Source organism: Nyctereutes procyonoides, unplaced genomic scaffold, assembly GCF_905146905.1.
Source record: "Nyctereutes procyonoides isolate TBG_1078 unplaced genomic scaffold, NYPRO_anot_genome, whole genome shotgun sequence".
NCBI lineage: Eukaryota > Metazoa > Chordata > Mammalia > Carnivora > Canidae > Nyctereutes > Nyctereutes procyonoides.
Genome location: NW_026575037.1, coordinates 25,820,949 through 25,833,945, shown reverse-complemented (window position 1 = coordinate 25,833,945; position 12,997 = coordinate 25,820,949). Strand labels below are relative to the sequence as shown.

General features: G+C 64.0%; 2 protein-coding genes across 6 annotated transcripts; one reads left to right on the top strand and one right to left on the bottom strand.

The window, feature by feature from the left end:
* Positions 1–1,637: 1,637 nt before the first annotated feature.
* SHISA4 (shisa family member 4) lies at positions 1,638–4,281 on the bottom strand. The gene is made up of 5 exons (XM_055319326.1): positions 4,123–4,281; positions 3,831–4,002; positions 3,216–3,349; positions 2,352–2,519; positions 1,638–2,131 (listed from the first exon to the last, which is right to left on the bottom strand). Exons 1-5 carry the CDS (start codon positions 4,193–4,195, stop codon positions 2,085–2,087), a joined length of 594 nt encoding a protein of 197 aa, XP_055175301.1. The 5' UTR covers positions 4,196–4,281; the 3' UTR covers positions 1,638–2,084.
* A 439-nt stretch (positions 4,282–4,720) lies between these two features.
* Positions 4,721–10,984, top strand: LOC129505826 (basic proline-rich protein-like). Of its 5 annotated transcripts, XM_055319081.1 has the most exons (7): positions 4,721–6,273; positions 6,621–6,868; positions 6,985–7,118; positions 7,813–7,852; positions 8,261–8,521; positions 9,920–10,043; positions 10,467–10,984. In XM_055319081.1, exons 1-7 carry the CDS (start codon positions 6,194–6,196, stop codon positions 10,507–10,509), a joined length of 930 nt encoding a protein of 309 aa, XP_055175056.1. In that variant the 5' UTR covers positions 4,721–6,193; the 3' UTR covers positions 10,510–10,984. The 5 variants fall into 5 exon arrangements, 3 of the variants coding, with proteins under 3 accessions (XP_055175056.1, XP_055175058.1, XP_055175057.1); XR_008663605.1 differs by lacking the exons at positions 6,985–7,118; positions 7,813–7,852 and adding an exon at positions 7,689–7,761; XM_055319083.1 differs by lacking the exon at positions 6,985–7,118 and having other exon boundaries at positions 9,920–10,984.
* Positions 10,985–12,997: the final 2,013 nt, after the last annotated feature.

Genomic DNA, 12,997 nt, shown 5'->3' with positions numbered 1-12,997 from the left:
GGGGACCTGCCCTGTTTAGAGCTCGGGAGGTGAGCGGGCCTCTCAGGGCGAGCAAAGCCCGCTCCGTCATGGTCTCCCCCTCTTCCTTAGGATTCTCGGTGCTTTGTGGAGTTAGGTGACAGGCGCTGCTGCGGAGGGGACACTCCATCCCACCGGGAGGGGAGGCGCTAGGACTGGGATAAGCCCGCCTTCCGCCCCAGGCCACAGAGCAATTTCTAATCGGCAGATTGCGGATTTGAGGATAATTAATTCTGACCTGCGCGCATCCACTTAATGCCTCTTTTCATAGGAAAACTCAGGAACCTTGTCCCCAATCTCCTGGGCCCCCCAGCCGCAGGGGAGAGAGGGAGGAGAGCCGGGGGTCTCCAACCTGGGGTTGACCTGGTGACCTGTCTCCTAAAGTGTGTCCCCGCCTCAGCGAGAAGGTGGATGAGCAGCTGTGACCCCAGTTCGTCCCCCCAGCATTAGGTTCCCCTCCTCCGCTTGGTCCGGAGGCATTGGGACCCCCGAAAATTTCACTGCGAAGGGAGGGAGCTGGGCTGTTGCTGCTGCTGGCCCGGAGCGACACCCCCCCCCCACCCTAGGTGGGCGCTGGAGGGCGCAGTGAGCACCCCGCTGGAACACAAGGCGGGCGGGGCGAGCATATGGGTGCTGGGTGGTGGGTGCTGCTGTTGCCAAGCCGCACTGGCACTTTTCCCACTTGAATTAAAAACTATAAAACCTCCTTCTCGGGCAGCCCCAGTGGCGCAGCGGTTTAGCGCCGCCTGCAGCCTGGGGTGTGATCTTGGAGACCCAGGATCGAGTCCCATATCGGGCTCCCTGCATGGAGCCTGCTTCTCCCTCTGCCTGTGTCTCTGCCTCTCTCTTCGCTCTCTCTGAATGAATAAATAAATAAATCTTTAAAAAAAAAAAAAAAAAAAAAAAAAAAAAAAAACCTCCTTCTCTAGCTCTGTCGCCCGCCACACAAGTCCTGAGAGCACAAGGACCCAGGTTCTCAGGGAACAAGGCAAGGGCTGAGCGTAGAGAGGTGCATGGGCGTCCTGGGGACAACAACGACGACGGCTAATGTCTTCGGGTCCCCTGGTGACCCAAGGGGACTGACGGGAGCCCCTGCATCAGCCTCGAGTGGCCCGGTGTCTCCACTTGGCTCCTAGAGCCCCCGTCATCAGGAAGGGAGGGCAGGGGGGTCACAGTCCCATGTACAGGGTTCACCCTCACTACAGCCCCGAGGCACTGTCTCCGGGGATACTGAGGAAACCGGGTTCAGAGACACCCCCAGGGTCACACACCCAGAGGTGGCACCCACATAGGAAGCCACGCGTACCCGAGGAGGGGAAGGTGCCTGTGCACGGTTTGCAGTGGCTTCTATGTCACGGGGCCAGACCCCTAGCCAGGGGTGGGGGTGGGGGGGGTGTGTCTCTGTAGGGCGGATGGGCACCCTCCTTCCAGCTGTGGCGAAATGCACCTCGCGGACTCCGGGAACCCCTCCGGGAGCCCTGAGCCTGGGCTGCTTGCTCGGTGCGGAAGGGGCGAGGACAGTGCTGGGCTCCAGGATGTGGCCCAGGCAGGACCCAGGGCCCAGCTGCAGGCAGAGCTCCTGGAAGGCGAGGACGGGCCCAATGAGGCGACGACATGACTACAGCTTGACAGCTTTAATCCAGAGGTCGGGGCTCCGGCCAGGGGCAGCCGGGAGAGGGCTTGCGCCCACCGCCCAGGGAGCCCACTGCCCGGCCCGCTCCAGCCCGCGGCGAGCAAGCAGGACAGGCCCAGAGCGCCTGGCTGGGACCCGGGACCTAGAGGGACTCCGAGACAGCAGGGGCCTTGACCCAGGCTTTCGTGTCCTTCTCTAGGCCCAGGTAAAAACAGTCCACGGATCCCAAGCCCTCCCCACCCGCCCCTCCTTTGCGGCCAAGGTCCAGCTCAGCTCCTGGTCTACTACCCTGGGTGGCGCTCCATCGCCCCGAGGACCCAGGGCTTGGCTTGGGCTGCGGCCTGCTGAGTAGAGGAGCCTTGCCCCCCCCAGGGCCAGGTGCAGATACAGGAGAGGGGGCATCGCCGAAGGGGCAGCAGAGACAGCTGGTTCCTCAGGCTCCCGGGTAGGAGGGCTGTGGTGGCATGTAGGGGGGAGGAGCTGCAAACCAAGGAGACAGGGTGAGGGTCAGGGGTGGCACAGGAGGATGTGAAGGGATCCCCAATTCTGAAGGCCCACGGGGAAGCACCCACGGGGAAGAGTAGCCTGGAGGGTTCCAGCTGAGGCAGATGTCTGGGAGGGGAGTCAGGGTGAGCGAGGGGCAGGGGGGTCCCAGCACAGAGGTATGGGGCAGGTAGGAGGCTCCGGATCACTCACTTACCTGCAGGGTTGTAGATAGGGGGCCCAGCCGGGTAGAGTGGATACTGGGGAGCAGGACCACTAGGAGGGTACACGTAGCCAGGCTGTGGGGGCGCGGGGCCAGCTTTGGGGTCCTGGGGGTATGGGTACACTGGCTGTACTGGGATGCCTGTCATTGGGATCTCCTGGCCTAGCGGGGGGGAAAGGATGTGCATTTAAAACTGCAGCTCCGTGGGAAACCAAGGTAAGGCCCCGGGGCCCAGCATGGGCAGGCTCCAGGTTGCCCCCGCCCCCTCCCCGCCTCTGCCCCCAGAGCCCGCTGGCAGCCGGGCGGGCGGGGAGCCGTGCACATGGCCCCGTGGCCAGGCAGTGCAGGTTTGCTCCCCTCAGCAGGTTTCAGAGGCCGCATGAGCCAGAGAACACAGCCCGGGGAACGTCCCACTTGGGCAAGGACAGGCCAGCTTGGGGCCTGGTGCCCTAATCTGCAGAGCTGCCACTGGGTGGGGGGGACCCAGCCTGCCCCTCCCGCACCGATGCCCAGGCAGTGTCACCCCGCCCCCACGCCCATGGTGTGTGGGCGCGTGTGCGGTCACAGCCACCACGCAGGTGCCCGTTGCATCGTGCTCTACAGTACACGTGGTTCGTGCTGGCGGCAGGCCCCCTCGTGCCCTGGCCAAGAGTCACACGCGTGCACGTACCCGCTGCACGCATGCCAGGTCGACGGAGGGCCTGCGGGGCGCAGCCGAACATTCACATGTGATCTCTGGGGTCACAGGCTGGCGGGTGTGTGTCCGCACCGGGCCGCGTCCCCGAGCCCTCCGGCGGCCCCCCCCCCCCCGGGGTGCAGCCCAGCCCCACCTGGCCCCGCCGCGCCGCACGCACGCACCTTCAAACGGGCTCTGCAGGTGCTGGCGCCGGCGGTACAGGTAGCAGCAGGAGCACAGGAAGCAGCAGATGGTGGTGGCCACCACCGCCACGAAGAGGATCACGGCCGAGGCGATGCCGGCTATGGTCTTGGGACTTGAGGCACAGAGAACAGGCCCGTCACCTTGTGACAGTCGCAGGAAGGGGTCGGCGGCGGTGACCACGGGCCTGTGCTCCGCCTCCGGCCGGCAGGGGGCCGAGCGGGCTGAGTCTGGGTCCCCGGGGCGTGCCCAGGCCCGGGAGGGGGGGCAGCTTAGGGGACACTTCCCAGAAGCCCGCGCTCCCGGCCTGCGACTTCCCGGGTTCGCCTCGGAGCCCGAGCACCGCGGCCCCTCGGGAGGCACCTGCAGCCGCGGCCTCCGGGTCCTGAGCTGCGAGCGGCGCGGCGGGCGGGGGGGGGGGGGGGCGGGGGCAGGGCGGCCGAGGGGACGGGGAGGCCCAGCCTCATGCAGGGCTGCGGGGCGGGGGGCGCGGGGGGCGCAGGGGAGGGGCGGGGCGCGGGGGGCGGGGGGCGGGGGGCGCAGGGGAGGGGCGCGGGGCGGGGCGGGGCGCGGGGGCGGGGCGGGGCGCGGCGCACCTGAAGGCCAGGCAGTGCTTCTGCTGCCTCTCGGTGATGAGCAAGGTCAGGTCGCGGCAGCAGTAGCGCTGGTAGCAGGTCCCGCAGCAGAAGGTGAAGAACTCGCAGCCGAAGCCCGGATGCCACGAGCCGTTGCGGTCCAGGTACCACAGGCAGTCCTCGGCCGCCAGCGCTGCGGGCACGGGGGACGCTGGGCCGCGGGGACGCCCCCCGCCCCGCCCCCCCGCCCCCCCCCGCGGCCCCCGCGCCCCCGCCCCCGCCCCTCCCCCTCCCCCCCCCCCCCCCCGCTTACCCAGCGGCGCCCCCAGCACCAGCACCGCGGCCGCCGCCAGCCGAGCCGCCCCGCAGAGCCCCGGGGGCCGCATGGCCGGGCCTGGGCGCGGTCGGCCCCGCCGGAGCCCGGAGCGCAGGACGCAGCCGGCGGGAGCAGCCGCGGGGCCCAGCCCGCCGCCCGCCGCGCCTTCCTCTCCCGCCTCCCGCGGGGCGGGACCACGGCCGGGGCCGCCGCAGCCCCGCCCCCCGCGCACGCCCCGCCCCTCCGCTCCCCCTCCCTCCCCCCGCCCGCCCCCTCCCCCTCGCCTCGCCCCTCCCCCCTCCCCTCCCCTCCCCCGCCGGGACCCAGCCCGCGGCCGCCCAGGAACCCCGATCCCCGTCCCCGCCTGGCGCCCTAGAGGGGCAGGACCTCCCCCGCCCCAGGGTCCCGCCCAGGACGTCCGGCGGGGGCGAGGGGGGGCAAGAGGCCGAGGGCACCCCGCCCCCACCCAGAACACAGGCCCCCATTGAGAGGCGGCTGAGAGCCGCTTTGTCCGCGGTGCCCGCAGGCCCGGACCTGCCAGCTGCCCCGGCTCCCGTCCCCCCCCCCCCCCCCCCGCAGTGGACAGCGCCGGCGGGCACCAGCCCGTGGCCTCATCGCCCCACGACAGGCTGGGGCCACCCCGAGCCGCGGGCCGGACGCCCATCGGGTCCCCTTCCTTCAGGGCTGACCCTGCGGATCCCGCCCTGGCCCAAGGGCGGGGCACAGGAGCTACACGGTGGAGACCACGTTGGGGGCAGTCAGTCCCCCTGCAAATGTGTGCTGTCAGCTACCTGGGGGCGCTGGCCGGGGACCGCCTGCCACCCCACGGACAAAGTCAAGGGCTCAGTCAAGGCCTGGCGGCGGTGCCACCCTTGCCAGGGCACTTGGACGTTTACCCATGGAAGGTCCCTGCAGCCCGCGGGCAGCAGAGCAGACAGGTGTCCTGTCCTCATCAACCCTGTTGACTGGCGGGGAGGCCAGGGCTCACAGGAGCGTAGGCCTGGCCCCAGATACTGCCACCAGGGGATGGGGGGCTCCAGTCATCCAGGCGGATCCCCTTCCCCAAGAGCAGGGGTGTGGACAGTGAGTCTCTGTGTCCCAGGAACGGAACCAGACAGTGCAGGGCAGGCCCGGCAGAATGTCAGTAAGTTAGGGAAGCGCAGCGGGAAGAGGACGGCCTGGGCCCCTGGGCGCTGGCACCCCGGCCCGGAGCTGGGGTAGGCAGGCACGTGATGGCAGGTGCGGGCACAGGACCGGCCCAGGTGCAGCAGCAGAGGCGCGGGCACAACCTGTGTCCACCAGCCTGCACGCGTGCCGGTCCCGTCCACGCCCTCCTAGGCACAAGCTCCGTGGCCGCTGCGTCCACACTGTCACCGGGCCTTGCGGGACGTAACCCGTGTGGGCTGAGGGACTTTCAGAGGCAGGGTCGTCCCTTCCTGGCCAAGGCTGATGCTCCCCCGGGTACTCGAGACCGCGTGTGATCTCTGCGTCATCTCTTCAGTGCCCTTCGTTTCTTTCTTACCAGCTTGTTTCCCACCCAAAACGAAACCCCAAGTCTTCCCTCGTCAAACAAGCCCAAGCCCAGGCCCCGTGCTTCCCGAAACGCCTCCTTTTCTAGCTGCTTTCCTGCTTCTTCCCTTTATTTCCCAGCTGGTCCTCCTCCAACCTGGCCCCGGTGAGGCCTGCAGGGGCCGCCCACCTAGCCCGCGTCGGCGGCGGGGAGCCTTTAACCGGAAACCTCTAGGAAAACGTGCGGCCCTCAGTGTTGCGCAGGGGCCGGGCGGGAGGGCGGCCTGGGGAGGACTGGCAGGGCTGGCGCCGCCTGGGGGGCCGAGGCCGTGGACCTGGGCGGGGTGGGAAGGGGCTGCGTGGGATTGGGGAGCGGCTGAGGCTGGCCGGGGCTCCCGGGACCTCGTCCTCTCCGGGCACCCAGGAGCCTCCTCCCGGGCCCCAGTGAGGGGCAGAGGCTTTCCTGGAAAAGGGGAGGCACCGTAATTAATCTGTGATCAGAGGAGACAACTGCCAACTTTGCCAGGAGCGGGCTCTCCCCGCCTGGAATACGACGCTGATGCTGCCGGCGGCCAACGCTGCAAATGAGTCCGCCCCGTTGTACAGAGGCTGGAAGAGAATTCTCCCCGTTTCACGCAGGTGGGGTTGAGGGTGGGCTTGTGCGACTTCAAATCCAGGCCCCTGAGTCGCCGCCTGCGTCTGCGGGGACAGGTCTCAAGTGCTCGGCGGCGCCGGGCTTGGCACACAGAGCACGTACTCGGAACCCTGCTGCCCAGCCCTTCCCGGGCAGGAGACTGGGGGGGGGGCGGCACAACTAGAGTGGGGGAGGCCACCGCGAGCCGGCCGGGGGTGGGGGCGGCCAGGACCGGGCCTGTGACCCAGTTTGGGCTTTGCCGGGGGCTGTGGTACCCAGGCAAGCGCTGCTGAGTCATCTCTCCCTGGGCTGAGTGACCAGCCCAGGGCTCCTCCCAACCCCCCTCTTGCAGCCCACGGAGCAGGGCCCGGAGCAGGGCCCGGGCTCTCCCAGGCCTTCCTGCCTTCCCAGGACAGGGCCCTGGAGCCTCCGTTGCAGCGGCTCCTGCCCCACCCAGGTGTCCGGCTCAGGGGTTCTGGGCCACTGTGAGGCAGGGGAGCTCCGTTCCTCTCCCCTGCTTGCCTCCATGCTTCCTTCAGGAGAGGGTGCACCCTCCAGCCCTCCTCCTCCGAGCAGTCCTCTGGCACCTCCTGCAGATGGGTAATTATGCGTTCCTTTCTTACCCAAGGACCCTGAGCCCTTTCCTCCTTCTGATTTAATCTCATCACACCCACTCCAGGGTGTCAGAGACACAGGGACTCTTCCTTGCAACCCAGAGCTGGGGAGCCCCAGGCCCAGGAGAGTGCCAGAAACGTGGCCGAGGTCTCATGGCTTAGCTGGGGACGAAAGGAGCCCCATCTCCTGGCCCCCACCGTCCCCAAATACACAGACGCCTTTCCTGCGACCTAAGGTCTTCCCTGATGTCTAGCTTTATTCTTTCTTTAGTGCAAACTAAAGGCGGTGACCCTGGAGTTTGTCCTGTGGGCAGGAGGGGCCCGGGGTGGGTGCGGGCCTGCAGGGAGCAGCCTCACTGCCCCCCCCGCTCCTGGTAGGAAGGAGCACTCTTCTAGCTACGCCTTTGCAGGACGCCAGGCCTCTGGTTCTTTGCGGAGGCGAGGGGCAGCCTGGGCCCCAGGGAAGGAGGGGTTAGCCCCGCTGCTCTGGGTGGCATCTGGGAACAGCCTGCCCTGGGGGCAGCCGGGGCCTGGCTTCGGGAGCCCGGTCCAGTCAGTGGGGCAGACAGGGAGGGCCAGGTTGGCTTTAAATGGCACCTTGCTCAGACTGCACCCCTGCCAGCTGGCCAGGGTGGGGGCAGACAGTGCTATTTTGAGATCTGAGGGTAAGGAAGGAAGCCGGTTCTGTTTACGGCCCTCCCCGTGCTCCCCGCTCCCTCTCCTGGGAGGCTGCCGCCCAAGGCCGCCGCGGGTCCCTTCCACCTGGGGTCCCTGTCTTCAGCCCAGCGTCCCTGCTCACTGCACAGGTGGGAACCGCCGCCCGCGCAGGGACACAGGGCCTCGGCGGAGTGACCAGCTCTGCAGGGACCAGAGCGCGCGGTGAGCGCTGCCTCGGCCCTGGCCGCTCACTGATCTTGCTTTAACCCCCAGGATGCCCCCGGGATGCAGAGCAAATGGAGGCACAGACAACGCAAGTGGCTTTGCCCCCAGTCGCCCGGCAGGGCCAGGATGGAAGCGGGGGGAGGGGGGGCGCCGGTCCCTCTGAGCCACAGCCAGGGGCACCCTACCCACCCCCTCCTGGTCTGCAGCCACCCCTGGGCTGGGCCTCCTCGAGGGCCGAACCCACTGGAACCCTCCAGAATCCTCGCTCAGCTGGCCCACCCTCTCCCTCGCGGTTCAGTGGAAAGAGCATTACTCAGGGTCACGTGAGGGGGCACCCACCGGCCGCCTCCCTCCGCCCGTGTCCCACCTCTCCCTAGGGCGCTCGGTGGGCCAGGGATGGGGCGGGCAGCCACGGCGGTGGGGATGGATCAGGGGAGATCTGCGATCACGGACCCGGAGCAAGGGCCCCGCCACATCTCCTCTGTCCCCCTGACAGTGCTGGGAAATACCCGTCCCCCTTCTGGGATCATGCAGACCCGGGTCGTCCCGCGAGGCAAGGTACCGTGTGGGAGCCCCGCAGGCCAGCCCCGGGGTCCCCGCCCGGTGCGGCCGGCACAGGCAGCGATGCTCGGAGCCCCGGCGCCCAGCGGCCGGCCTCCCCAGGGACCGCGCCGCCCTTCCCGCAGGAAGGCGCCCCCCAGGGCTCCGCCAGGCCCCTCTCCTCTAGGGGCTCTGCTTTCCACCGCGCAGGGCGAAGGCAAGAGTGCGAGGAATCTGGCTGCGTTCTTGGGATAAGGAGACGGGCGGGGCGTCGGGTGAGGCCAGGTCAGCGGCGGCCCGGAGAACCTGTGCGCAGCAGGTGGAGGGAGGCGCCCCGCTCCTAGCGCTCCTAGGGCCCGGGGGGCCGGGCTGCAGCTCCTCCTCCTCCTCCTCCTCGGAGCCGCCTCCCGAGGGCTCTCGGAGACCCCGATTTAGCAGCAGCATCTGTGAAGCTGCACTGAGTCATCCTCACCCAGTGAGTCAGGGACAGGAGCCCAACATAGCTCCCAGCTACTGGTGGGCGGAGCGCTTCGCCCAAGTCATCTTTAATTCTACCCACAACTGTGAGGCAGGGACCAGTTGTCCATCCTACAAGCGCCGAGACCGAGCATCCGAGGGGACGCCGCCCACCGCGGCTCCCCCTCCCCGGGAGCTGTGCTCAGGCCCCCGCAGGGCAACTGGGCACTTGGAGCAAGGGCGCCCGGGCCCTCGAGTCGGCCAGCACACCTGCCATAGGGCGGATGGGGCTGAAAGACCAGGAGAAGGCGCACTTTTAGGAAAATAACAGTAATGCCACTCCTTTCTCGCCTACTCAGAAACAAAAACCCCAAACCCCCAAAACAAAAAACCCCACAAAAATAAAACTTCCCCAAAACAAAACAGAAGGACGCGAGGGTCTTTGCTGGATGCTAGTGTGGGCCTGCCCCGGCCAGCCCGGCGGCGGAAGCGGAGGAACTCCCAAACAGTAGGATTGTCGTTAGCGGTCACCTTTGGCTGCTTTGCTATCCGGAGCCTGAGGAAGGGCAGTGGGGTCTACGCGGAGCCCCTGTCAGCTGTCACACTTGCGGGACCACGCTCTGTCCACCCTCGGGCCCACGGACTCTCCCTCAACCTTTCACCCTCCACCTCCGGTCTCCACGGGGCCCAGGCTCTCAGCTCTCTCACCTGCACCCCTGCTGGCATGTTTGCACAGACATCACGATTGCTTCCCAAAACACAAATCTGATCATGTCACTTCTCTGCAACTGCTTGAGTGGTCACCCGTTCCCTGAAGAGGGGTTAGGGGCCCGCAGGATCCCGCACCACCTGGTCCCCCGCGTCCTCCCAGCTTCCTTCTAGCCAAGAGCCTCGTGAACCACAAATTCCAATACCTTTAACCTGAATATACGCTGTGAAAGTGCGATCCTATTCCACGATGGCCTTTTCTTAAAGATGCTTTGCTCCGGGGTGCCCTACCCCACCCTCGTCCGCCTGGCCAATGCACTGGGGAGGCGAGACAGAAAACTGGCAAAGTGCAACCTCCTTGGGTCAGAATGGATCAGAATCACACACTTGGCCATGTGACTTTTGGCAGGTAACATTTAATAACGCTGTGCCTCGGTTTCGCCGTCTGTAGGTGGGGCAAACAGAAGCACGTACTTGGTAGTTCTTAGATGGTCTACCGAGATAATCGAAGTGACGCTTCGGAATAGCCACTGGCATCTGGGGCTTGTGAAACCTCAACGGTTGTTGGCCACCTTGTGAGTGCCCGGTCCCAGGGTCACCTTCTCCATGCGACCCTGCCTGCCTTCCTCTCCGTTACGGTTAACCATTCCTCTCTGGGTAGTGGGGATGGGCCCCAGTACTTCTCTCATGGCACCACCCGCATCTGTTGCCTGATTTCTGACCCCTGACTAGACTAGCTTCCAGCCCTGGCCTTGCATGTCAAGCAGTTTAGTATTTGGGGAACAGAATAAACACCTAGTAGCCAGAAACTGGCCTTGAGTTTGTTGTCTACTCGTTGGCCACGGGTCTGCCCGGCTGGGGGGAGTAGCGCGTCCCTCACTGGACAACCCTTTCTTCTTCCAAAGTGGTGTCCGGTTTTCCCTGAGTCTTCTCAGCCCCTTAAGCTTCTTCCCGCATGGCACAGCTCTGGTCCTCCGGTTCTTGTTCTCCTCTTGCAGATGGGCGCGCCGTCTGTCGGGGAGCCTCCCGTTTCCCACCTGAGCACCATGATGGGACGGAGCACTCTAGGATCGCCGACAGACACGGGGGACCGAACCGATCTTACGCAATCTGTGTCCGCCACCCCAGCCAGGACTACGCTGGAGTTGACTGAGGACACGTTACCGGCTCCTGACATCATGAGCACTTACTACGCGCACACAGAATTGTGACAGGAGCAGGCTACTCTGTAACCCTGAACTTTCCTGTACTCATCAATCCGAGTTCTCAAACAACCTTACCTTTAACTTCTGCCTATAGACGTGTCTGTCTGAATCCTAACTTGTCATCACTCCGAGAGGTTCCCCTTATCTAAAAATCTGACTGGCAGGGGCACCTGGATGGCTCAGCTGCATAAGCATCTGGTTTTTGATTTCTGCTCAGGTCATGATCTCAAGGTGGAGACATGGAGCCCCACGGAGCCTGCTTGGGATTCTCTCCCATCTAAAAAAATAAATAAAAAAAAAAGTGATCGGCATCTTTCCTATCTAGTCCTGTTTCTTTTATAAATGGCCTCAGATCCTTTTGGAATGGGTAAGGCATGAACCCCCCCATCTGTCATTCATATCAAAGGAGGGGACAAGGACAGCGCCCTGGGGCACAGCGCAAACCATTCCACAATAAGCCACTTTGTAGTCTGAGGGTTGGTGGCCAGTAACCAACTTCTCTATTTCCCGGATGCTTTGATTTTACCGTGTCCAGATTTTATCTGTCACCAGAATCAGCCTGCAAGTCTAGTTTGGCAGCACTTGCTCTGAATTCATGGCGACGTCTACGGAACCCCAGCGAGGACAGCACTCCGATTTATGGGCCGGGGCCGTGTCCGCTTGTGGTCCCTGGTCAATGTCGCAGGTCGGGCAGGGACTTGCGACAATCTGCTTCCTTCCGGGCTTGGACTTCCGCCTTCTCCATCTTCTGGTCGATTCTTCCAATCTCCCTTCAGTTCCTTCCACCAGGAGCTCAACCGCGGCTGGAACGGTGCCCCGGCGTCCTAGCGGTGCGCACGCTCAGGAGACTGGACGATCTTGGAGCCGCCAGCGCGCCCTCATCCCCTCACTGATCTTGAACTTCGGCTCCTAGCCGGTTGGCCCTGGCCTTTTCAGGCCCAAGCTAGTTCTTTGGCCAAAAGAACAAGAGGCAAAACAGGAGCTGGAGTTCGACTTTTCGTCAGGAGTACTGGCTTCAAGCAGATCTTTCCTGTCCCTGCTGACGCTGGGCGTCGTCTGAACGCTCCTCCTCACTGACAGAACCAGACCGGGAGTACCACCCGCCGTGCACCTGCTCTAACGGGCCAGTGGGTGATGGGAAACGCTGTGGGAGCACAGGAAGTGCTTACATGCCAAGGGGTCCAAGACCCTCTGCTCTCATCCACAACAGTGTGTCTGCTGGGCAAGGGTGGCCCCGGGGGGGGGGTACCCAGACCCTTGCCTTCAGGACTCAAGTTTTCCAGTACTCCCCAAAAATCAGCAAGAGAGGACACTTGTCAAGAACCATTTTTGGCACCAGATACAGACTCTCTTCCACTCAGCAGGCCCAGAAGGGGCCCCCATCATCCTCAGTGTGGGAGCTCCAAGCCTTCCCAAACTCAGCAATTTGACGCCACGGGCGCGAGACCATCTGTTGTGCCACAGTCAGGGTTGATTTGGCCTTGTGGAACCTTCAGCACTGGAACCAATGGCATTGCATGGAGATCAACAGTAGGGTGAGTTGCTAAGGCTGATTGGTTTTCTCGAGCACCAATGGGCCAGACCTCCTGTCACTCCCCCAGCGTGAGGGACTCTCCCAACTCCAGGGGGAGAAGCAACAGGAGCAGTTACTAGTCTCAGAACCTGGCTGGCAGCAGACCATGCTCTGCACGCGCTCTCAGGCTTTTCAAGGACAGGAACGTTAACAGACACTCTCCCCAACTCAGATGTGGGGACTGCACACCAGGGACACCTAGTGGCATGAAACCACTATTAGCTACAAAACCCTGAAGCTTCCGTAAGAGTCCTGTACAGGAAATGCCCTAGGAGTGTGGTCTTTTCCTCAAGAACAGGCTAAAATTCATTTGATAGTCTGCTTCTTGTTTGCAGGAACGTCAACGTCTAGAAATCTGTAGCTGCTAAATCTGGGCACCAGGTATGGGCACTGCCAAAACGAGAGTGCTGGGCTTTGTCTTCCTCCCTTTGTTATCCTCATTCACTTTGTGAACATACAACAGACTGAAATTCCCAATTAAGGGACCTCCCTTAAAAATACTTGATTGGGGCACCTGGGTGGTTCAGTGGTTTGAGTGTCTGCCTTTGGCTCAGGTACTGGGATCGAGTCCTGTGGTGGGCTCCCCACAGAGAGCCTGCTTCTCCCTCTGCCTCTCTCTGTGTGTGTCTCTCATGAATAAATAAAATCTTAAAAAAAAAATCTTGATTGGACGATACCAGTTCTCTAAGAGTCATTTTGCTCAAGCTAGGTTACCTAGGACACACTAGGGTGTCTACATGGCTCCGCCTAA